The 24672-nt window shown below is 42.9% G+C and overlaps 1 protein-coding gene across 6 annotated transcripts in view; it reads left to right on the plus strand.

The window, feature by feature from the left end:
• efr3a (EFR3 homolog A (S. cerevisiae)) overlaps nucleotides 1-24672 on the plus strand; it is a 146873-nt gene that overhangs the window by 92100 nt on the left and 30101 nt on the right. For all 6 annotated transcript variants that reach the window (XM_041991666.1, XM_041991661.1, XM_041991660.1 and 3 more), the window contains 2 exons: nucleotides 14665-14743; nucleotides 17361-17496. In XM_041991666.1, the coding sequence (XP_041847600.1) occupies nucleotides 14665-14743; nucleotides 17361-17496 (215 nt within the window). The remainder of the gene's footprint in view (nucleotides 1-14664; nucleotides 14744-17360; nucleotides 17497-24672) is intronic.

The following is a 24672-nucleotide window of genomic DNA, read 5'->3' on the forward strand; positions in this document are numbered from 1 at the left end:
AAGCAGCTGGCCCCGATGGGTTACCTATGGATTTTTACAAAAAATTTAAATATAAACTTTTGAACCCACTGATGAACATGTTTATTGAATCCTTTAAAAATGGTTTGCTTCCACCCTCCTTGAGAGCGGCGTTGATTACATTAATTCCAAAACCCGAAAAGCCCAGGGATGCTTGTCAATCATATCGCCCAATTTCTCTTCTGAATGCAGATATAAAAATTCTTTGTAAGGTCCTGGCTCTACGATTGGAAAAATGTCTCCCAGTAGTTATTAATATGGATCAGAACGGATTTGTGAAAGGAAGACAAGGATTTCACAATGTGAGACGACTAGTAAACATTCTTTATGAAAATTATGAGGCTCTTGATACTGCAATTTTGGCACTAGACGCTGAAAAGGCATTTGATAGAGTCGAATGGCCCTACTTATTCGATATACTGGCTCGATTTGGATGTGGTGAAACATTTTGTAATTGGGTGAGACTTCTTTATACTGAGCCCACAGCTGAAATTCTCACTAATAAAAATATCTCTGTGGCCTTCAGGATCTCCCGCGGGACACGTCAGGGGTGCCCCTTATCACCCCTTCTTTTCACTCTGGCCGTTGAACCATTTGCTATGGCAGTTAGAAAACATGCAAACATTACAGGTATTAAGTTGGGTGACCAAGATAACCGGATAGCACTTTATGCAGATGATATTTTGCTCTTTTTAAAACAATTAGATAATTCAATCCCAACTTTATTGAACATCATTGAAAATTTTGGGTGCTTTTCTGGCTATAAAGTGAATAATTCAAAATCCTCGCTAATGCTCCTCAATGAAAGAGAACGAATTAGGTCCCTCAGCACACCACAGCCGTTTAAACCATCCGACTGTATAACCTACCTAGGAATTCATATTGTACCGGATATAAATAAGATTGCTGTGACTAACTATGACTCTACTGTTCAGTCCATTACAGAATCAATAGAGAGATGGTCAAACCTACCTATATCTACTATTGGGCGGATTAACATCGTGAAAATGAATATACTCCCTAAACTTCTCTACTTATTTCAGAATATCCCTCTACCAATACCATCTGGTCTTTTTCCAAAACTGAAAAAAACTATTACAAACTTTATTTGGCACAATCGACGTCATAGGCTCCGTTTAACATTACTGTACTTACCCTTTGACCGAGGTGGGCTTAAGGCCCCTAATTTTCTGTGGTATTATTGGGCAGCACAGTTGCGCATGATGATGTATTACTTTTCCTCTGACCCATCTCCAGCATGGGTTCAAATAGAACTGCTCTCACTTAAAGAACTACCTTTAAGTGCATACTTGTATTCAGCACCTATCAAAAATCTTAGAAGAAGCATAACTAATCCTATTGTCCTAAACATGGTTAATATTTGGCATAAAGTACATAATGTACTAAGAGAAGAAACTTCCATATCCCGTTTTAGTCCTATTTGGGGTAATGACCATTTTAAACCTGGCATGTCTGATGCAGGATTTAGAATTTGGGCTAAGAATGGTTTAAAGAAAATTGAAGACCTTTTTTGTGATGGTGTAATGATGTCATTTGACCAGTTAAAAATTAAATTTGGTATACCTACCACACATTTTTTTAAGTACTTACAAATAAGGAGCTTTATCGCAGCTTCACAAAATGGTAAATTAACTCTGCCGGCTCTATCATTGTTAGAAAAAGCAGTTTCTGACTACCCTTACACCAATAGGCAGATCTCATATCTGTATAATATGTTTATTAAAAACTCAAATGAATCTTCTATTGGACGCCTGAATGCCTGGAAAAATGATATTGGAGAGGATATATCTTCAGATGAGTGGAAGTCTGTATGTTTGAAAACTCATACCCAGACTGTAAATACTAGATTGCAGCTATTACAGGTCAACTGGTTAATGCGCACATACATAACCCCTGTTAAATTACATTCATTTGATAATAACATCCCAGATACATGTATAAAATGTTCTGAAGTAAAAGGAACTCTTTTCCATTGCCTATGGGAATGTGAAGAGGTACAGAAGTTCTGGAAAGAGATAGTTGTTACAATTAATGCTATGTTAAATATTTCATTAAGGCCAGATCCAAAATTGTTTATCTTAGGACTTTATCCACCAGGTCAGACCATTCATAATAAAATTAAGACACTTATTACCATGTGTCTACTACACGCTAAACGCTTGATTGCAACTTTCTGGAAAAAAACAGACAGACCAAAGTTGGGACACTGGATACGAGAAATGTCTTCATGTCTGGCGATGGAAAAAATCACTTATATCTTAAAAGGAAAAACTGAGTCGTTTGATGCCATTTGGAAACCCTTTATTTTGTACATAGAGGGAACGGACCTCTCACAAGTGTTGGAGGAAAGTAGAGACCCTGGTGATACATGATTTTTCACAATACGATGTAAATTGGAGTGGTGTTTTGTTTTGTGTGTTTAATTTAATTTATTTTACACTTAATTTAATTTATTTGTGCATTCTTATTTTAATTGTCAAATTTTATCTTGCATTTCTGTAAAATGCATACATTTGTTTTGTATATATTGTATGTTGGTTTACATTTAAAACTTAATAAATATATTATTGCAAAAAAAGGGCTTTTAGTTATTTCTTGAGAAAATGTTCTTATGTAATGTTAAAACTTGAGTCACAATGTGGTGAACAAGAGCACCTAAAGCTAAATAAAGATCAGCGTCTGCGTAAGGTCGTTTACGTCATCACCGTATACGACCGAGGCCTGACGCGCACCCGATCCAGACCTGACGCACACCTGATCCAGACCTGACGCACACCTGATCCAGACCTGACGCGCACCCGATCCAGACCTGACGCCCACCCGATCCAGACCTGACGACACCTGATCCAGGCCTGACGCGCACCTGATCCAGACCTGACGCGCACCTGATCCAGACCTGACGCTCACCTGATCCAGACCTGACGCTCACCTGATCCAGACCTGACGCGCACCTGATCCAGACCTGACGCGCACCTGATCCAGACCTGACGCGCACCTGATCCAGACCTGACGCTCACCCGATCCAGACCTGACGCGCACCCGATCCAGACCTGACGCGCACCCGATCCAGACCTGACGCGCACCCGTTCCAGACCTGACGCCCACCCGATCCAGACCTGACGACACCTGATCCAGGCCTGACGCGCACCTGATCCAGACCTGACGCGCACCTGATCCAGACCTGACGCGCACCTGATCCAGACCTGACGCGCACCTGATCCAGACCTGACGCTCACCCGATCCAGACCTGACGCTCACCCGATCCAGACCTGACGCGCACCCGATCCAGACCTGACGCGCACCCGATCCAGACCTGACGCGCACCCGATCCAGACCTGACGCGCACCCGATCCAGACCTGACGCGCACCCGATCCAGACCTGACGCGCACCCGATCCAGACCTGACGCCCACCCGATCCAGACCTGACGCGCACCTGATCCAGGCCTGACGCGCACCCGATCCAGACCTGACGCGCACCCGATCCAGACCTGACGCGCACCTCATCCAGACCTGACGCGTACCTGATCCAGACCTGACGCCCACCTGATCCAGACCTGACGCCTACCCGATCCAGACCTGATGCCACCTGATCCAGACCTGATGCCACCTGATCCAGACCTGACGCGCACCTGATCCAGACCTGACGCGCACCTGATCCAGGACCTGACGCGCACCTGATCCAGACCTGACGCGCACCTGATCCAGACCTGACGCCACCTGATCCAGACCTGACGCGCACCTGATCCAGACCTGACACACACCCGATCCAGATCTGACGCCCACCTGATCCAGACCTGACGCGCACCTGATCCAGACCTGACGCGCACCTGATCCAGACCTGACACCATCTGATCCAGACCTGACACGCACCTGATCCAGACCTGACGCTCACCTGATCCAGACCTGACACCATCTGATCCAGACCTGACACGCACCTCATCCAGACCTGACGCTCACCTGATTCAGACCTGACGCGCACCTGATCCAGATCCATGCTATCCAGCATGGTTACTTGTAATCCACTGTGATTGGTTAGTTTGTGATTACATGTTTCCAGATTTTTCAGGATCTTTTAACTGAATTCATGCTGTAACTGACTTTTCTTTTTTCTTTTGTTTGGGCTGTAAATTTTTTAACAGAAGAATTGTCTTTTTTCTTTGCTTTCATGAGCTTGTGAAGACACTGCACCATGTGGGCCGTCATTGTTGTTCTAAAACAGGAAATGCCTGCAGGAACTGAAGTTAACCATTGTGTGGAGTTTACCAGCTGATACCTGCCCTACTGCCACCTTCAACATCGTAACCCCACAATCGAGTCACAGAGCACATTTCACCAGCGGCAGACACAGTTCAACTATAAATCCAGCTTAAACGCTTTGCTTTCAGACTGTCAGTGAACCCCATGAGGTTTTCAAGCAGACTAGAGTTCGCTTCTTAGGTGTTCACCAGATTGTGAATTAACTTTTACAGTGCTCATTTTTTTTTTTTCCAAGTAAATTTGCCACTTCAGTGAGTCATCCTACCCACTGTATAATGTTTGTACACTTAATAACAAAAATGTATTTGGACACCCCTCCAAAAAGGTTGAAGAACTTGTATTTCACCACAGTTATTTTTATCTTATATCCTTAGAAAATAACATACTGATATTATTGGAATATCATTTAAAAGTGTTATTAATTAAAATCTCCATTGGTAAATTAGAAAGTGACATTGAATATTTATAGTTGGAGATTTAAAGTAGAAGTACTTACATGTGTACATGTAAATGTTCATATTTAGTATTAATTGGTCATTTTGTGGCAGCAACTCCACAGTCCTTTGTTTCACCCCACATCCCTTGTGTTGACACCCCGTCAGCATTCATCTGAGGTGTGACACTTGACACACGACGTCTGCTGAGCGCACACACACACACACACACTCCTGCCTTCAGCCTTAAATAACCGCCATTAAAGACTGCATCAGTGTGTCCTGCAGCTCCGACCCGCTGGCCTCCTGCGCCCCCTGCAGGCCAGGCAGAGTCACACCAGCCTGCTGCTGAGCGCCTCTGTAAACTCAGACTATCAGGTGTGAAAACTCGACGAGCTGCTGCCATGTCTGAGAGTACAACTCAAAACCTTTGTGTCCTGTTGATGGTCATTTTTATGGATCAAGGCTCATGATTTATTCTTTCAGTAACATCTTCTGAGGTATTTCAGTGATTTTAGTTCTGTAGTTTGTCTTCACCTCCTCAGAAAACTTCTTTACGTGCTGATCAACCTGCTAAGTGATGTTGCCTGCTGGAACATCCACAATAATATTATCATTATTATTAATATTGTTATATTTTATTTAAAACGCCTTTCAAGAAACCCAAGGTCACTTTACAATTTCACCAAATCAAAGTAAATGTGATGAAGCAGTCCTTTACTCGTCTTGGTTGGCTAAGTTAGACTGTCACACATTATGCTCTTTTTTTCCTCACATACTTCCTCAGAAGATATCAGGCTCTCCAAATTCTACCTTTAAGACTGAGATTAACATGTGTTAGAAGAGAACAACACTTTTTCATCAGATAGGAGGTTAGTTCCAAACCAAATTATTACAAGAATGTGATTTGCAGGGAACAAGATGGCGGCAGCAGTGTGCACGTCCGCCATCTGTCAGATTTTCTTGGCTTTTTGGTTTTTAGTAAGTGTTTGTTGTCATAATGTCCCTGCTGGACTTGTTTATGATCGCCAGTTTTAACATCCAAGCAGCTCACAAATGGCTTTATTCATGACTAGGGGCTCTAAACCTGCATCTAAACCATGGCTGGATGAAATAATTAAAAGCAAGCAACAGTCTAGAAACGTTTAAAGATACCGTGCAGCTTTCATGTGTAGGTGCATGAGAAAAGTATTGTTTTTAACCTGGATTTAAGTGTCTACATTTGCTGAACGTTTAATCTCCACATATCATTTACAGTATCATTCCTGTCATTTTTTTTTTTTTTTTTGCCATGATCTGAAAATTAGTCAAGTACAAGCCTCCTCTACTGTTAACATGTTTTTTTTTTTCTTGTTTACACCCTACAAATTTAGCAAATCAATATGGTCTAAGTTCTTTAATGCGCCCCCTGGTGGGATCCTCCGGTAACAAATGTAGTACACAAGCATCTGTAAACAATCACAAACACACAGAACAAACATAAGGTGCAGGTATATCTCCCGCCTTAGTTTTGCTTATGATGTTCTACTTTACCCATTAAACACACTCATACACTAGTTAACCTATCAGTGGCAAATTCATGTTTAGAATCTTACCCAAGAACATTTTACATGTGGTCCCTTGGAAGCAGAGATTGAACCATCAACCATCCAACTGGCAGGCTGAGCCACAGTTACCATGTTTGAAAGTCAGGATATTCTTAAATAAGATGAGTGATTCCTGTGGTTGGATGAGCTTTTCGGTCTATAACAGGACCTCAGCCTTCACGAAAAAACTGGACCAGAAACCAGCTGAGATGACCTTGTAAAGCTTTTTAAGATGCTTCCAATAAAAACAAACATGTTTTGGCTCGTGTAAAATTTATAATGCTTCATTATACACGTTCACACGTTTAGGTAAGTGGTAAATTGGAGTGTACTTGCATAGCACAACGCTCGCATTTATTTACAGACTGTTTATGTTACACTGTAGTGGAGTGAATGATGTTAAAGCTTCTGACTGGTATTGTATATTTAGCTAGTTTTTAATCCATTGTTTTTTATCCAGATCCAGGATTTTGACAGACTAACTTTACTTTGACTGCAGTCCAGCATTAAATTTTTCTTTCCATTAAACAGCTGCCTGTTTGTCTCTCTGAGGGTGAAACCGGTTTCTCCTCCTGCAAGGCTTCTGCAGGCAGGAGGAGGAGGAGGAGGAGGAGGAAGGGGAGCGTCTTCAGACTATAAATAGCATGGATTGGGGTTAACGGGGGAGGAGGGTTTTAGGGGTTTGGATTGACGTCATTTTGGTGAACTGTTCTCCTACAAGTAGCTTCCAATCCTCTTTTTGCTCTCCTCCGCCTTTTCCCTCCTCTGCCTTTGTTCCTGTCTTTTTCTTCTTATGCTTTACACCCGTTACTCATCATCTCATTGTCTCTTCTCCTTCCTCTAACACCAGATTTAATGATTTTGGTTTGAAATGACTGCTCTGGCTTCAGTGGAGAAATATTTCACACACCTGCCTTTAGCTATGAAAATGGTTCCTTATTTAACAGATTGCTTTTGGTTTCCCCAGGAAATTGCTAAATGGAATAAAACGGGTGGTAGAATAATAAATAAACATGTCCTGTCTGTGATTATTTGTCATACAACCCTCACAGGTCTGCACACTTTTCCTCTTTTTTTTCAACAAAGAACAGAAGGTCTTCTTTCTTTTGCGCTGGAGACGTGCTGGGCTGGTTAAAGGCCGTGAACCTGCATCCTGATCAGTCAATCAGCCACCAGCTCAGCTGAATCTGACAGATCCTGACATGTCTCATCACTGCGCTTCAAGGATGATGGTTTAAACATCCTCAGTCCTGACGCTGCAGCTTTGATGCATTTCCGAGATTTTCAAGGAAAGTGTAATATTGAAAATAACACTGCAGGTCATTTTCTACCAAAATATTTGTTATATTAAGCTAAAGAAGGTAAATTAATTAAATATGAGAATTCATAAGAGCGGTTCAAACCTGGTTCCTACCATAGTGATGGTCAAATTGAAGTATTGAAGCTTTTCATTGAAGCGGTTTAAAATGAATGAAGCTTCATTTGCTCTATGAAGCCATCTTTACAGAACTTTAAGATCATTGCTTTAAGGAATTATAAGCAGCACTAAAAGCCAGAAGGTCATAAAGAATATTCCAAGCATCCAGACTGAAAACACAGCTCTTCTTTTTTTTTTATGTCATTGTACTCTGTATAATGACAGTAAGGGCTTTCTATTTCTATTTCTATTCCTATTCTCTTTGTCCTTAAGTTTGAGCTCAGTGAAGTATACCTTGGCTTGTTATTTAAATTTGTATCTCAGTTGCTCTTTCAGCATTTGTTACAGTATTTTACTATGGGACACGCCCCCAGACACTGTCCCCAGAAGACCTTTTTCATTACGCCAGTCCTGACTGGCAGACAGAGGTGACGTCTGTTCCGTAAAGGAGGGGCTTCCTCCCTCTATAAGAGCTTGACGTGACCATCTCTTTCTTGTCTAACACCTCTTCGTGCTCCCAGAAGCAACCTCTCAGACGGCAGGTGTAGCTAAAGGGCTAGCATTACTGTTCACAGAGCGAGCTAACCGCTCGGTGGCTGAACGCTACCTGATACTGCATGGCTATCTGAGAATCCAGCTAGGCTGTCTCCAAACGGTACCTGCTGCAGCTGGCTGCCATACTACCTGCAGACCGCTTCGTTTTTCCATCGGAGCTGACAAATACAGAGCTTGGAGTTTTCCTCACCATGGAGAAAGACAAGCTACCACCCAAGTGGCGCGCATGCTCTAGCAAAATTTCCAGGGCAGATACCCATGCTGCTTGTGCTTCGTGTCTAGGGCTGCAACATGCCCAGGACGCGTTGGCATCCCCGGCTAGCTGTGAGCATCGTGCACGCCTGTCTCTCAAGACTTGACGGCCAGGCTAGCCTGTCATCCGCAGACCCAGTGATAGAGTTGACCATCCCACCACCACAGGAACTGACTGAGAGTGTCCAGGGAAGCGCCATCCCTATGGGCACCTGCTAGGGCGACCAGCTGCATACTGTTGCTCCATTAACTGACCCTGACGAGCAGGAGTCCAGCCCTCTGGAGCTCGGAGACTTCGCAGGAGTCGAGTCTGACTCTGGGGTTCCGAAAAGGACAAGGGAGATATCGAACCCTTCCCTGTTCCACCGGCTGCAAAGCTGATAGCCTTGCATGGCACATGCAGCGGCTCTCTAAACCCGACTGCAACAGTGGATCTGCATGACGTTTGTAGAAGAGCAGCTGCAAAGCTGGGCATTGAGTGGCCTGAAACTCTTAATGGAGGACCACCACGTCCCACTATGAGGAAAAGAGGCTCCCGAGAGCAAAATCCTCAACCAAACAGCTGTTGCCCATCTTCCTGGGATGCCTGGAGGAAGCAACCCGGGATGCGTGCTCATTGAACCCGTAATCCTCTTTCCGCCAAGAACCTCGTCCAGGGAGGGTCGGCACCTCACTGAGCTGATATGGAAGAAAGGGGTTTCTCCCGCCTGTCTCCAGTTGAGCTTCTCCTGGCATCCCACCTCCATCCCACCCAAAAGTCCACCATGACTACGACAGGACCTACCCTGTCAAAAGCGGACTGTTTCCAGTCTTTCCGTGACGGAGAAGGGCTATAAATCGGTGGCAATGACTGTGAAAGCATTAAATGCGCCGTCGCTGCTCCTTGCCTACCAGGCAGAATTACATGAAAAGATGTCGACCACTCCGACCTCGGATCTGTGGGAAGAACTGTGCATGGTGACGGAGGTGCGCTGTCCAGGTCTCTGGAAGAGCCATAGCCCTGATGGTCGCTCAAGAGAGAGCCTGGTGGCTGAATTTGTTCAGTCTGCCTCAAAAGGAAAAGACTCAACTCCTTAACGTGCCCGTGGATCCGAAAGGGCGTTTCGGCTCGTCCCGGCCGTGGCCACGATGCAAAAATGCTGTGAGCAGAAGCACTACAGCTGTGCCTCCCCAGATAAGTGCCACCCACTCCAACTTCTGCACCCCGGCAGACATTCGCTCAAGCGACAGCTCTGTCAGCTTACCGCAAATAGCAGCCGCAACCGAGCAACCGCTGTCACGGGAAACCGCTTGACCTCAAGGGCGCTTGGGCAAAGAAGCCTTTTGCCCTCAGTGTGACTCCGCGGGCACCAGCGGTTCCGCCAGTCACACTGGGCACCAAGAATAAGAGGCGCACTACCTAGAGCGAAGCCAAAGGGGAGGGTAAACGGGCTCAGCCAGACGTTTGCCCCCTCCCCTCCAGGACACATTCTGTCCTCACATGTTCAGGAATGTTCATAAGACGTGCAGAGACTGTGCCAGAGCGGCCCGCACACAGCCACACCAAGAGGAGGAGGACCGGACCCGCAGAGAGCTCAGTGGAGCCAGACTGAGTCCTGGTGCCACACACCAGTGGGCTCATATTTTGCTCTTATATTCCTGAGATATTTTCTTGTCATGAAAAATGATGTGGGTCATGGGGCCGATACTAGATTTGCATGCTCTGAACAGATACTTAAGACAGTACATGTACAAAATGCTGACTCATGCAGCTCTAATACGGTTTATACGTCCAGGAGACTGGTTCATCTCCATAGACTTAAAGGATGCTTGTTTTCACGTCCTTATTTAACCCCCTCACAGAAAATATCTCAGATTTGCCTTCCAAGGGAAATGTTACGAATGTCTGGTGCTCCCATTTAGTCTTTCTTCTCCATCGGTCCCCTGAGTGAGAGGGGGATGCACCTGGCGATGTACATAGACGACTGGCTTCTTGCAACACAGTCTCACGAAGAGGTTTAAGCTCACATCAGGGTGCTCACATCACACCTGGCTGCTCTGGGCAAAATTGGGAAAAGACCATTTTGTCCACAACTTAGGACATCACATTCATAGGCTTGTTCCTAAACTTAGTTGAGTTCCGGGCATGTCTCTCTGTGGAAATGGTGAAAGCTCTTCGGGCATGCCTGACACTTTTCCTTTGGGGGGCGTGGCTAAAATTCAGTTTGCACATGCGCCCATTTCAACATTGGGTTGCGTCTCTCAAACTGAGTCCGACTCGTCACAGTCACTGCTGAGTCCTGAGCTCGCTGACGTGCGTCCTGGCTTTGCATCCTTGGAAACGCACAGCATTCCTGACCACGGACGTTGCCATGGGGACCGTGTTAACAAGGAAGGTTGATACTTTGGACGCCTCCATGTCAGGATGGGGTTCCACACACGAAGGCAGGACAGTGAACGGTTCATGGAGTTTACAGATGCAATCGGTTCACATAAACTGCCTGGAGCTCCTGGCGGTCTCTTTGGCGCTGAGACATTTTTTGCCTTTTCTGAGAGGGCAACATGTTTTGGTCAGGACCAACAACACCACAGTGGTGGCATATATCAACAGACAAGGTGGTCTGCACTCACATCATCTGCACACGTTGGCACACAGGCTGATAGTGTGGAGCAGCTCTCGCCTGTTATCGCTGAGAGCCACTTACGTGCCAGGCATTTTGAACCGGGGGGGGCAGACCTGCTGTCCAGAGGCCACCCTCCCTACCAGGATTGGAAACTCCACAGCGAGGTGGTGACCCTGATATGGAACAAATATGGTCGAGGAGAGATCGACCTTTTTGTGTTGAGGGAAAATGCTCAGTGCCCAATGTTTTACTCTCTGACTGATCAGATGGGTCTGGATGCGTTAGGTCACAAATGGCCATGCCTCCTTCTGTATGCGTCTCCTCCGCTGGAGCTGATCATTCCCACTCTTGCCAGGGTGCGGGAGGGGTCTACTCCCTCATCCTGATAGCACCATGGTGGAAGCTGTTGGATAAAGGTTTGGCTTTTTCAACAGTCAAGGTGTGTCTGGCTGCCATATCGGCGTATCATTTAGATTTTGGTGACAAAATGGTGGGTCAGCACTCGCTCGTTTGCCAGTTTATGAAAGGCACATGTCGTCTCCGCCCAGTCTACAGGAACCTAACCACTCCATGGGATTTACCTGTGGTGCTTGATGCACTGTCGCACCCACCTTTCGAGCCGCTGCACCAAGCTGAGCTGAAAATGCTGTTATTTAGGACGGCTTTGCTGCTTGCGTTGGTTTCAGCCAAGCGTGTGGTTGACATCCAGGCGTTGTCAGTTAACCCAGCCCGAATGCAGTTTCTGATGGGGAATTCTAAGGTTCTGCTTAAGCCATACCCTGTATTTGTGCCTTAGGTCTTCAACCTGGCCTTGTCATACCGCCCCGAACTGTCTGCCTTCTACCCGTCGCCTTTCTCGTCGCAGGAGCACAAGCAGCTTCACGCTCTCTGCACTGTGCGTGTGTTACGCATTTATGTGGACAGAACAGCTAGGTTCAGGAAATCAGAGCAGCTGTTCGTGTCGTGGGCTCCACCCCACAGAGGGAAGTGCCTCACTAAGCAGAGATTGTCTCACTGGATTACGAGCGGCATTGCAATGGCATACAGCAGCAATGGGTTACAGCCACCTACAGGCTTGCGTGCTCATTCCACTTGTGGGATGGCTGAATCCTGGGCTCTGTTTGGGGGCACTTCTGTGGAGGACACCTGTGCAGCTGCCAACTGGGCGACACCGCACACTTTCGCTAGATTCTACAGGTTGGATGTCACTGCACCCTCACTGTCTCACACAGTTCTGGGTGTGGGCACCGTGTCTGTGTGAACTCTTAAAGGGTCTTCGAGGTAAGCCTGTCTGGCATACAGGAGTCTCTATATCCCATAGTGAGATACCGAAAGAGAACTTTAGGTTAAGAAATTAACCCCGGTTCTTTGAAACATGAGTGAGGTATCTTACCAGACCACCCTCCTTGCCTGGAGCGAGGAAAAGGTGTGCTTACCTAGACTAGAAAGAGATGGTCTCGCCAAACTCTTATAGTGGGGGGAAGCCCCTCCCTTATGGAAAAAAGCCTCCCTTCTACCAGTCATATTCCCAGTGCCCACAGCTTTGATCAAACTCAGGCAGATCTCTCTGAACCAAAGAGGCGTCACGTCCAACAGAGCGCTCCAATCAACTTCTATAGCTCACCGCTTGTTGCACTTCCTGATTTTCCAACAATAATCAGAAATTGGAGGAAGATCAATCTCTGCCAGGGTTGTATTGTGCTGTTGGAGGGCTCATAGACTTGTAAGAAGGCAACTGGAGGTTTCTATAGAGGATCAACATGCCACACAGACTAAAAGACTTAAGTCCAGCTGTGTGGTTTGTGGCCTTGTGTCTCTCTGTAGTCGTTTGATGGGCATGACATTAGACCATGCAGTGCTTATAACACCAAATATCAGTCAGGGTTTCATTAAATAGATAATCATTTCCATTAAAAATGGTCTTTGAGAGCTTTTCAAGTAAAGCTGCTTGTGTTTAGATAATCAGACCTCCATCCATTGATAGCCACTTTCTTGTAATCAATACCAGAAATATGTCGTACGTTTGTGTCGGACTGAATGTTTTTTTTTAATCTCAATCAGCATGTTGAAGGCCGTAACGCGGTGGAAGCTGTTTTTGCTGTGAGTGGGTGGCTGAATAAGCCAGCCTCCTGCCTGTTTGTGTTTCTGCAGTCATAAATAGCAGATGTTTGCTGCAGATTAGTTTACCTCGAGGCTGCAGGTCAGCACCTGCAGAGATGAGTAAATCTATGGTCCTCCATCTGCTGAGTCGCTCATCATATCTGTCGTCTTTGATTCCCACTGATGATTTTTTTTTTTTATTTAAACCTCTAACCTTGCACATCTCCTTCGTAGCTTCCTCTGCCAGTTTGCGTTGAACATGTTCCATATGTTTGCCTCCGAGATCAGCAGTGGGATGTTTTCCTGCATCTCTATCTGAACCTCCTCTGCATTATCTAATTATATCTGCCTATTTACGTCTGGCAGTCTGTAGGAGAATCTTGTTCACTTGTTCACTTCACTTGCACACACTGATTATTTTGCTAATGTTAAGCCGTAATTTTACCTTAGTTACTGCTCTTAAGTCTTCTGAGGAATAAGTCCAATCAGAGGCCGAAGAATTGGTCTAAATCTGGGTTCAAGTTCACTTCTCCTACTGGAACAAGTGAACTCAGGATCAGTTATAAATAGTATGACACTAAAAAAGAGATGACTCTTCAGTATGCTGCCCTGTTTCTGAGCAGTATCAAATTGGGTATATTCCCCTTTAATGTAGGTTGTGTCTAAGTCAGCTTTATATGTATCGTCCTAGTTCACTACGTCATCTCGAGGGACTTTCACACAGTCTACTCCATTGTAGTTGGTTTTAATCCAATTACAAACCACAAAAAAAATCATTATATAATCCAAAATAGCCCAGTTTATAATAATTTTATTCATATAAACCAGGGGTTCTCGAGGGCCACAGTCCTGCACCCTAACCCTCCCAATATTATCATATTAACGTGATAATATGGTTAATAACCTTAATTTAAGTGTCACAATTATCTTCAGAGGTATCACAATAAACTGGTCATAAATTGGGAGCCGTTAAGGCCATTAAATAGTCCGTTAGAGCAGAGAAATTTGTTCTCTAGAAAGAAAATGAGGCCATTTTGTTCTCACAGCCCTGATATGTGAGTTCCCTTTTCTCGTGTGTTGTCCGATAAATGTTGGGTGGTCAGAAATGGAAAGTTGGCGTGGTTAATGCGAACAAGTGGGAAGCGGAAAGCTGATTTCCATTTTTACATTGATATGAAAGATTCAACAAGGTTGAATGGATCATTTTAAAGAACTGGTCGTGAGGAAGAATGAAAATCTGTTCACGTGGCGTTTAAAGACATGGCTACCACCCCACACGCAAGACCAACGCTGAAGTACGATTTAACAAACTTCTTGTTCTTGCAGAATATGAAACAGCCTTTATAAGCCTGACAAAGTCGTCAGTATGTCTTTGTCTTAACGTTTGAGAAGACTAAAAGCTTTTTTCCTCTGTCTGCAGTCACCTGGACAACCATCACCTGTGGGACCCCAATGATTTTGCAGTTTCCTGCTTCAGAATCATCATGTACTCCATCCAGGTAGCGTACACAGAGGACATTCACTGCGAGAAGAAATCTGCTCATTTTCCTGATTTCTGGTTTAATGGACTGTTTTCATTTTAGGGGCTTAATGATCCATTTAAATAAATTCTCATTTTCAGAACAAATGTTTTAATATTATTAGAACAGTTTTCTAACAGCATGTCCACACAGAGGCGAAGTTAGGTGTATGTGCTGAGTCCCAAAGTGAAACACAGTGAAAACACCACTGTTTCATTTCATGTTTACAACACGTTTGCATCTTTTCTGAACATTGACTCCATAGCTCCACCTCTCCCTTAACCCACATCCACAAACCCCACCAGCAGATACAACAATAGAGGATTACAGTGTTGATGCTCCAGATGTTACTGAACATCATCAGGCTTTTACATACTTTGTGTCAGTCTACACGAATGCCTCCCTTTTAATTAGATTCTCCAGCATGGAGTCTGCAAACAAAACAAAGAAAAAAAAGTTTTGTACTAATGTTTTATCTTCTACGTAACTACATTACGACCATTGTGGAATTAAACAGACAAGGAGTCAATAACCTCCAGTTATATCAGCTCTGGACCAATTAAAAAGTGACGTGATGGAGATAATTCACATAAATCTGTGACTTGTCACCCTGTGCAGGACGAACCTACCACACAGCTCCAGCACAGATTGGCATGTAGCTAGCAACACACTGCATTTTAAATCTGTCCACTTCAACAAGTGATGGCAAATTGGCTCACAGGTCGGGCAGAAGAGCAAATGCTGGAATTTTCCAGTGAAGGTTTCAGCAGGTTAATCATGAACGCTTCTGGTCCTCAGTCTCTCACTGCTGAAGCCATGCAGCATATTACAAACCTCTCAGACTTTTCCACTTGGACTGCAATAAAAAAAATAAAAACCAGGCTTTTTTACAAGTGGAGGATGAGTTTGTTTGTCATCCATCACTCCAGGAATAAATAAAACAGGCTCACCCTTCTCACTCATTCAGTGAGTTATTGCTGTGAGTGATCATTCTTTTATAAAGTTTATAGTACAAATATTATAGATATAGCTTCATTATTTTATAACATAATAATTTGAAAAAGAGGCAATAATGCCATGATCTTAAAAGTTGAGTCACTTTAATGTTTTTTTCTTTTGAACCGGGTTTGTTTGCCGTTTCTGCTACGGGTCGTTAGCCTGAAAGTTTTTTAGCTTTGGTACATAAAAATGACAAACACAGTGGGGTTAAATTTTAATTGAAATAAAAATAAAGCTGTTTAACAATACTCAAATACAGTTCGTATAAGTTAATTTTAGGGTTGATGGGAAGCTGGAGACTATCCCAGTAATTAGCAGGCGAGAGACAGGTAGACCTGGACAGATCATCAGTCCTTCACAGGGCTGACCCAGAGAGACAAACACCCGCTCACTCTCACTCATAGGGAGAGTTTAGTGTGACCAATTAACCAAACATGCATCAGTTCTTATAGGTTTTTGCTTTGTGAAGTCCCGTCCTTGTAGCTTTACATCAGCACACATTCAAAGAAGCAGATGTGGATTTCTACACTCACAGCAGCAGAAATGCTCCAGGATGTCACTTTTTAATCAGTAATGTGTCTCAGAATTCAAAGGAGCAGTAAAGGGCATATCCTTTCTCTGTGTCTCCTTTTCTATGAGCTCCCCGGTGGGCTTTGACAGCCACAGTACGACCAGCACTCAGAGTTTACTGCTACCGCAGCCAGACGTCACCGCTTGGCCTCAAAGAACCAGACCTGTTGGGACGGGGAGCTTTAGAGCATGTCAACAGCTACTAATGCAAAAAGAAACCTTAGCTTGACATTTTGGGAGAATTGTTCATTCTTTTGCTTCACAGTTGTTAGTTGGATGAGGTGGCTTTATCTCATCTGTTGGAGGTGGGTTAGTCAGCCAGTTTAGCTAGCTTAGCTTTTCTCTGTGTCAGTCTGATGCACAAATCCATTCATCTTAGTATGAGAGGGAAGCAAAAGGAAAAAAACCAGGCTTTATTAGATAAGTCCCTTGAAACAAACTGAGGTCAGAGTCTTTAGTCAAAGAAAGGTGGATTGGAGTCTCTGTGTCAAGTCCAGGAGAGTCCCGGCCTTGTTAATAAGTGAGGGTAGAGCAGAGCAGGAGGTTGACCAGCGTATTGGGAACATTGAGATTTGTGTGCTGTTTGAAAGTATTTGCCCCTCAAGATTTTGTTTTTTGGCTGAATTTGTTACCCCTGCCGAGGCCGAGCTTATGTTTTCTACAGCGTCTGTCTGTCTGTCTGTTAGCAACATAAACTAAAAAAGTTATGGACAGATTTGGATGCAGTTTTCAGAAAATGAGGAATTAGGAACCAGTGATTAGATTGTGGTGATGATCTGGATGGATTCTTCACTATGAGGAGATAGAACTTCTAGCCATTAGAACTTCTAACTGAAAAATAATGTCCACTATCACTGGCATTAAAAAAAAAAAAAGTGGGTCCGTCCAGTCAGAGGAGTTGTTTTTTTTTTACATGAAACATTTATAAATATCAGAGAGCAAACAGCACTCTGTGAGCCACTTTGTATTTTGGGTCAAATCACTGTGAACATGCTTTAAATGTCTGTTTTTTCTCTGATTTCTCCAGGCTCAACACTCCCACCACGTCATCCAGCAGGTTCTGAACCACCTGGACAACCACAACAAGAACACACCGCGGGTCAGAGCCGGCATCGTCCAGGTGCTGCTGGAGACGGTGGCCATCGCCGCCAAAGGCTCTGTAGGTGCGTCAAATACATGTACCGGATCCCTCAGTGTCATTGACATGAAATTATTTAGATCAAAACCGTCAAAAGGAAGGTTGTTAATGTGGGAATTTTCCAGTTTGCAGTGACCTCATAACACAGACTGCACCATTAATCCTGGCTGTGAAAGTAGCTGTAAACTGCATCGTGTGATAAAGTTACAGTACAAGATGGTTAAAAACAGAATGATGCAGGCAGGCTTCCTCTGGTTAAATCACACTCTGATCATCTGTGTGTAATAATGATAATAATAATATTTAAAGCGTCTTTCAAGAAACTCGGGGTCATTTTACCATTCAGATCAGCAAATCAATGTAAACAAATACAGCAACAAAAGTAAAGCAAAGCAGTTAAACAGAAACTAAAGAAGTGAAATAAAAGTGAAAGCAGCAGAAATTCAGCAGACTGACAGATGAATTGAAGGTTTTGGCATAGATGAGCTTTGAGATGAGATTTAAAGAGAGGGAGGGAGTCAGCATTACGGAGGTCAGCAATTCCACAGTTTGGAAGCAGAGCAGCTAGAAGCCCTGGTCGCCATGGTAACAAGGCGAGGATCAGAGGGAACAACGACAGGGATGGCAGTGTGGACCAGAGCGGGCAGGTATGGAGGAGCAAGCTGATGGATGGCCTTAAAATGTAACAAGAAGCATTTTAAAAGGATTTGGGAGTCTATGGAGTATGTTTGATGTAGACTGAAAAGAAGGGCGTTACAGTTGTCAGGCTGGAGGAGCTGGAGGAGCCCAGGCTATGGACCGGGGTGAGGGAGGGGTGAAGAGGGTTAATGCTGTGAAGATGGAAGCATGCAGACCGAGTTCTGTTATTGATATATTGACTCTAAACCTGAGGGGAAGGGGAGGTGAAGAGCTGCAGACAGAGTGAGAAGCTGTTAGTTTAGGAAAGAGTCAAAGGTCTACAGATGAGCATGAACTCCGCTTATTTGCTGTTAAGTTTGAGGAAACTGGAAGAGAACCAAGATTTGAGGTTGTATAAAGAGTCGGAAAGAGAGGGAGGTGGGTTTAAAACTGCACGTCAGGGAGGACAATAGTGACCATGTAGAACAACACATGCCCATAATGAGATCATTAACGTAAACCCCGGCTCTGAGCTTAAATAAAGAAACACCGACAGCCTGGTGTTGCTGCAGCTACACAGTGACTCCAACCGTGGCCACATTAGACCAGGTCCTGCTGAAAAACTGCAACACTTGAGATGATGTTACAGACCTTCGGGATTTTTTAACACACCGTTTCTGATTTGTAAAACCTATATTCTAACTTTGAGGCTTGTTTTACTTATTTATATTGTTGGCATGTAGAGCACATCAGACCAGGTCCCGTTTAATAATATTAGAGTAAATGAAAGAGAAAAAAACAAGATGAGGAAACACCAGATGGAAAACAGCATCAGCTGTTCAATCTTGACAGAAAAAAACAGACAACCAACTGCTACACCTGTAAGCAAACAGAAAACCACCTGCACCATCTTCAACTAAACAAAGAGGACAATCATCGGGAGCACCTATAGAAAAAACAGACAAGCTGGAATAAAATCATTAATCAGAGCAACAGAAATGTCAGCAACACAAAGAAAAGCATGAACACAACTGTGGTTTGATGATTAAACCCACAACACGACACCGTGACTGTCTCAGCATGCAGGTTAGTACAAGTGGGGGTAAAACTACCGGCATGAATAGTGAAGATTCAGCAGCTGCTCTTAACATGTACAGAATGTTGTTTGGAGCAAAAATGTCTGTACTCTGTTAAATATAGCTCAATGCATCTCATTTAAAAGGAAAGAAGTATTTCCAGAAGAAAGCAGTAAATTAGATTTCTTTGTCTCAACCTGCTGGAAACTGTCACGGCTCAAACGTGTTCACAGCAACTCCTTCCTCTCCTAATTCTGCCTTTTATTTCAGGGATATTTGGAAAATGATTCATTTTAACGAAAATCTTCTATTTGTTAGTGAAGAATCTTAATAAATAACATTCATTTACCTCTTAAAAAGTTAATAAAGTAATAAAAGGGCCAGTGGAAAACCTGGTTTCTGTTTTTGTGCCGTTTCCACAAAACCTGATCACCCTTCCATCAGAAAGTCTTCCTGGTTGTTTCTCACATGACGGGAGGAAAGTGAACGTGTCTCCATGAGGCTGAAGTGTTTGTGATCCTGTTGTTTTCCACCTGCTCCTCTGTGGCTTTTTTCTGAAGAGATGTTTGCATGTGCTAATTAATTACTAATTAAATAAGTACGGAGGTTGTCACCCCAAGAAGAGCAGAACAGAAACAAATCAACAGAAAACTCATTTTCATTACATTTCCTGTCAAGTTTTTTCATTTCACTGTTAGATGAAGGTGGAAAATAAACCTTCCACTGTGGCGAGATGATTACCATCCTGCTGTGTGTTGAGTTAGACACAAACTTGTGCATCATAATGTTTTTTTTGTTGTTTTTTTACCTGCAACCACCTGTTTTACTGTCTCTGTCTGGGAAAACACAACCGTCCGTCTGGACAGGGATGATCCAGGAGTCCAAAAGATGCGACGTGTTCAGCTTCGAAAGTGAAAAACAGACTCCTCCCAATCTGTGGCTGGGTACAGTATGATCATGTTTTAGACTGAGCTGACGGTGCTACAGGTTACTGCAGCCCCCCCACCTGCCTGCCATTTGCAACCAGCATTTATTTAAAATATCAGGGGAAAAAAAGGAACATTTTCTCCTTCAAGGGTATTTTTCTGCTGTTTGGAATAAAACTGAAGACATCGTCCACAAATGTGGAGACTATTCATCTTCACAGATTACAGCTGGTCTCATTCAATCCTTAAAACTCCACTAGATCGCCATATTAAAGTCATTATTTACCACATTTTCATCATAAAAAGATCACTCTCACTACAATGTTGAAAAGAGACCTCTATTTAGACCTGGAAATTATAATGAAGCCACTTCCTGTCAGACTTTCCACCAATCAGAGAGCTTAGATTGACGTTAATGTCCAATCAGGAGCAGCCAAAGATCAACCAGTGAACAGAAAGTTCTATGTGTGTGTGAAAAGAAGAAAAATAATGCTCCTCTATGGCTGGAATAAAACCAAGAAGACGTTTGTGATGCAGCTGAGCTGGAGTTGGTTTAGTGAGGATAGCAGATAAATAGTAGCAGGAATAACTGGAAATGAGGAAAAAGTGGAAACATGGAAATAGTTTCTGTTGTGTGTTTGTTTCAATGCCAATATTTTTTCTCCCGAAAGCCAAGACTTGAGAGAACGATGAGATGAGAAAAGGCTTGGTCACTGTTGATCTGTGTGTTATTTCTACAAAGTTCTGTTATAAATAAATTCTGCTTTCTTCTTCTGGTCGGCCTTTATGCTGCTACATCTATTCATACATTCATTTTACATCATTTTAGCCTCATAATCTGACAGCTGAGAAACATCATGATGCTGACTGGGATTAAAAGGTTCAGCTTCTACACTAAACAAACATGCAGCCTAAAAAAATGCAAGAAATGGAGTTTTAAGGGTTAAGAATGAGCATTTCAAGCAAAAACACTGTATAAAATAACTGGAATGATTCGTCTTTTGCTCCCAGAAAGGAAAAAGTGTAAACCCGGACACGTCTCCTTTAACAGGACTTCAGTTTTGTTTCAGTAGCACCGAATATTTGCAGGCGTTACTTTTAAGAGTTTTAGGTGATAAATAAAACAAATAGATGTCATTTTTCAAAAGAGGTGCATCAAACAAGCAATCCTTTCAAATCCAGAACTAAAATAAATAAGTTTGTGTTTAAAAAATGGACCTGAGATGCACGTTGATACCAGAAATCCTGAAATGTCTCTGAAATGCTCGGAGTGACCAGAAACCCAGAAACATCAGTAAAAGACAACAAACCTGGAACACGGAGCTTTAAGACGTTTAACCGCCACCACAACCGATTAGCTTCATTTCATTTAGTTTTTTCCTTTCATTTTAAAGTCATTTTTCAGCCGTGTTTAACTTTAATTTTCTCATGTTCTTACTATTTATTAAAATTTTCAAAAAGATTCATATAATTTTTTTTTTTTACCATCTTTAGTTTTTAAAGTTTATTTTTGTTTGTCATTCCCGTGATCCATGTTAGTTTTTATTTGTTTTATTCTATTTTTATTTTTATTTTTTTATTTCTTTATTCTTATTTTACATTTTTTATGCATTGTTTTTATTTTACGTTCAGTCACTTCTGTGATCCATCTTAGGTTTTTTATTTTTTTAGTGTTTACCATTTAGTCGGTTCTGTTACCCCATGTTGGGGTTTTTTTTTTAGTCATTATTATCTCACAGATTTAGTTTCATTTAGTCTCATTTACTCCTATTTGTTTATTTTATTTTAGTAATTTTTCCCGGTTTGTTTTGCTGCGTTTAGTCATTCCAGTGCTCCATGTTGAGGTTGCTGCTTGTACCTTGTGCACATATGAGAATCAAACATCAACCTCCAACTGCATCTAAAATGTGTGACCTTTACTTCTATGACTGGAGGATTCCTCCCGTGTGGGTTTTCTGTACTTCTGGTCGCTCGGTGTGCTGAGACCTTGGATCTGAGGGGGGGCTGCAGTTTTTGGCTGGTAGTGTTGTGTAGCTGAGTGTTGGCAGTGTGTAGAGCAACTCCCAGTCTGTGCAGTAGTGCAGTAAAGAGTGAAGTAAATGTTAGTTTCAATGTTCTGGTTGCAGATGAGCAGTTTGATGCTGCATCTCTGAGCCCCCGGGTGGGGTTAGCCTAGCTTAGCACAAAGATTTAAAGTACTGGAGAAAAAAGTCTGACCTTATTTACTGAGGGACAATCAGCTTGACTAAAATACTAAAATGATTAACTTATCTGCACGTCTAATCACCGTGTCTGCGTTTCTGAAGACACTTTAACTTCTGAGGTCTGCTCTTACCTTAATTTAGCTTCATGATTCATGTAACTAAAAATCAGTGTCTGGCGTTTCCTCCTTACATGTGTTTTAAAATGACTTGTTTTCTCTGTGAGTCGAGGCCTCGCAGGCAGTCGGTGGACGAGCCAGTCAGCACTGATTGTATGATAATCTGAGGTGTTGCTTTCTGTGTCAAAGTAGATCAGAACAACTGCAGCAGTCTGTTACTCTGCACTGCAGTTTGTGCAGAGTGTCTGCAGGCTCTGAAAGGCTGAATTCAGATCCACAACAAAAGAAACACCACAGCAGCCGGTACTTTTTCCTGCCTGCCACAAAACCTTAATACTATCATTTATAGTAAATTTGCTGCAGGAAGCTATTTGACTTTTTCCTTCCAGTCAGCACCATCAGACCTGAAGCAACCGATGCTGCTGCTGTTTACTGAAGCAGCTTATTTTCTTATGGGAAAACTTTATTTTTATTTATTTATTGTTTCAGGTCCTGACCGTTTCAGCTGTTATATTGCAGCACTATGAAATATTGTAAGATAAAGTAAAAGTATACTGAAAAATATGCATAAATCTGAGTCAGTCATTAGTTCTCAGGCCTCTGTAAACACAGGTTTTCCATCTTTCTGCTGTCGTCACTGCAGTGATGGAAGCTGCACTTGTGTCATAAAGAAGATGAAATGCATTTCAAATCAGTTCAGTAAGAGAAATCGTGTTATTTATTTATGAATAAAGATAAAAACAAAGGGGCTGAAGAAGCCTCTGACTGAACACATCTCTCTGCAAAGCAGATCTCTTTTGCCATAACAGACTTTAAGAAGATATCCTGCGAACACTGAAGAGCTGAGCTTCCTCAAGAAGTACAGTGGGAATATTAGGTGTTAAAATGTTTATGTGGCGTTAGAAAATGGACCACATGAAATCACTGAAATCTTTTCCCACCTTTAATGTGATCTATAACCTCTTCCATTCAATTCTGAATCAAATAAAAATGTGAGGAAAAGATATAAAGCATAAAAAATAGCTGGTTGCATTAACAGAGTTTATCACATCTTGATGAATCCGCCCTTTTTTCCTCAAATCTGTCAGACTGTGAGGAATCTCAGGTGTTCGGCCATCTTCAAGTCACTCCACAGATTTTCTATCAGACTTTGGTTATCAAAGGTAACCTAAAGGTAACAGAAAAATGGCATTAAAAACAGTTTCTATTGGTATCTACTCATTTTACTAAAAGAATTTTTATTCTCTTAGAATGACTCATTTATATCTGCTGTGGATCCACATACATGGAAGCTTCCACTGTTTTTACTACGGTGGCTCAGAATGGACACACATATCTGTGTGAAGCTTTAAAACTGCAGTACCGATAGCGAGAGGACCTTTTGAGTTAAGTAATGCCATAAAAGGACCATAGAAGAAGAAGGTGCAGATGTACAGTGTTGAAGTAGTTACCAGTAGAACCGTCATCGAGCGCTGGATCCACTCACACATAAAGACATCTTTGTGTGAAAGGTTGTAGCCTGTCTTACAACCCCTCTCCATTGTCCAGACATGTGGAGCAGACACAACCAGATGTTGCTCCTGATGTTGCTGTAGGTCTCTCCAGCCTCTCTGACCAGTTTCTGCCTGGCAGGACGTCCAGTTCATTGCAACGATGTCCCATATTCCCTCCTTCCTGACGACTGTCTTTACTGTGTTCCAGAGTAGATCCAATGCTGTGGAAATGTATGTGGACCTTCCTCCTGACTGATATCTTTCCCTGTGATGCTTTGTCAGCTGTCTGAACTACGGCTTTCACTGTAGCAGGAAAGTAAATCAGCTTATTGTAGGTTTTTTTTAATTTTTAATTGGTGTTCAGTTGAATTAAACAGGTCATAGATCACATTAAAGGTGGTAAAAGTTCTGAGGTGATTTATTGTGGGTTCATCTTTTAACAGTGTTAAAACTCTCCGTAAAGTCTGCTTCTTAGCTTGGAAATAAAGTTTGGTTCATTTTTGGTTCAACTAAAACCCAACTTGATCTCCTTCATCCTGTTTACGATGAAGATGAGGTAATTGTTCCCACATCACGCTACAAAATGATCTCTGGATTTAATTTCAGGTTATTTAAGGGATTTTTCATTTTAACTTAACGAGAGACCCCAAACCGGGGAAGTTCACTGATAAAACAACCTGGTGAAAACATGACACTAAGTCCAGTTTTAAAGCAACAATTTCAACCTTAAAGATGCTTCCATGAAAATAAAACACGATTTTTCTGGAG

This window comes from Melanotaenia boesemani, chromosome 8, assembly GCF_017639745.1.
Source record: "Melanotaenia boesemani isolate fMelBoe1 chromosome 8, fMelBoe1.pri, whole genome shotgun sequence".
NCBI lineage: Eukaryota > Metazoa > Chordata > Actinopteri > Atheriniformes > Melanotaeniidae > Melanotaenia > Melanotaenia boesemani.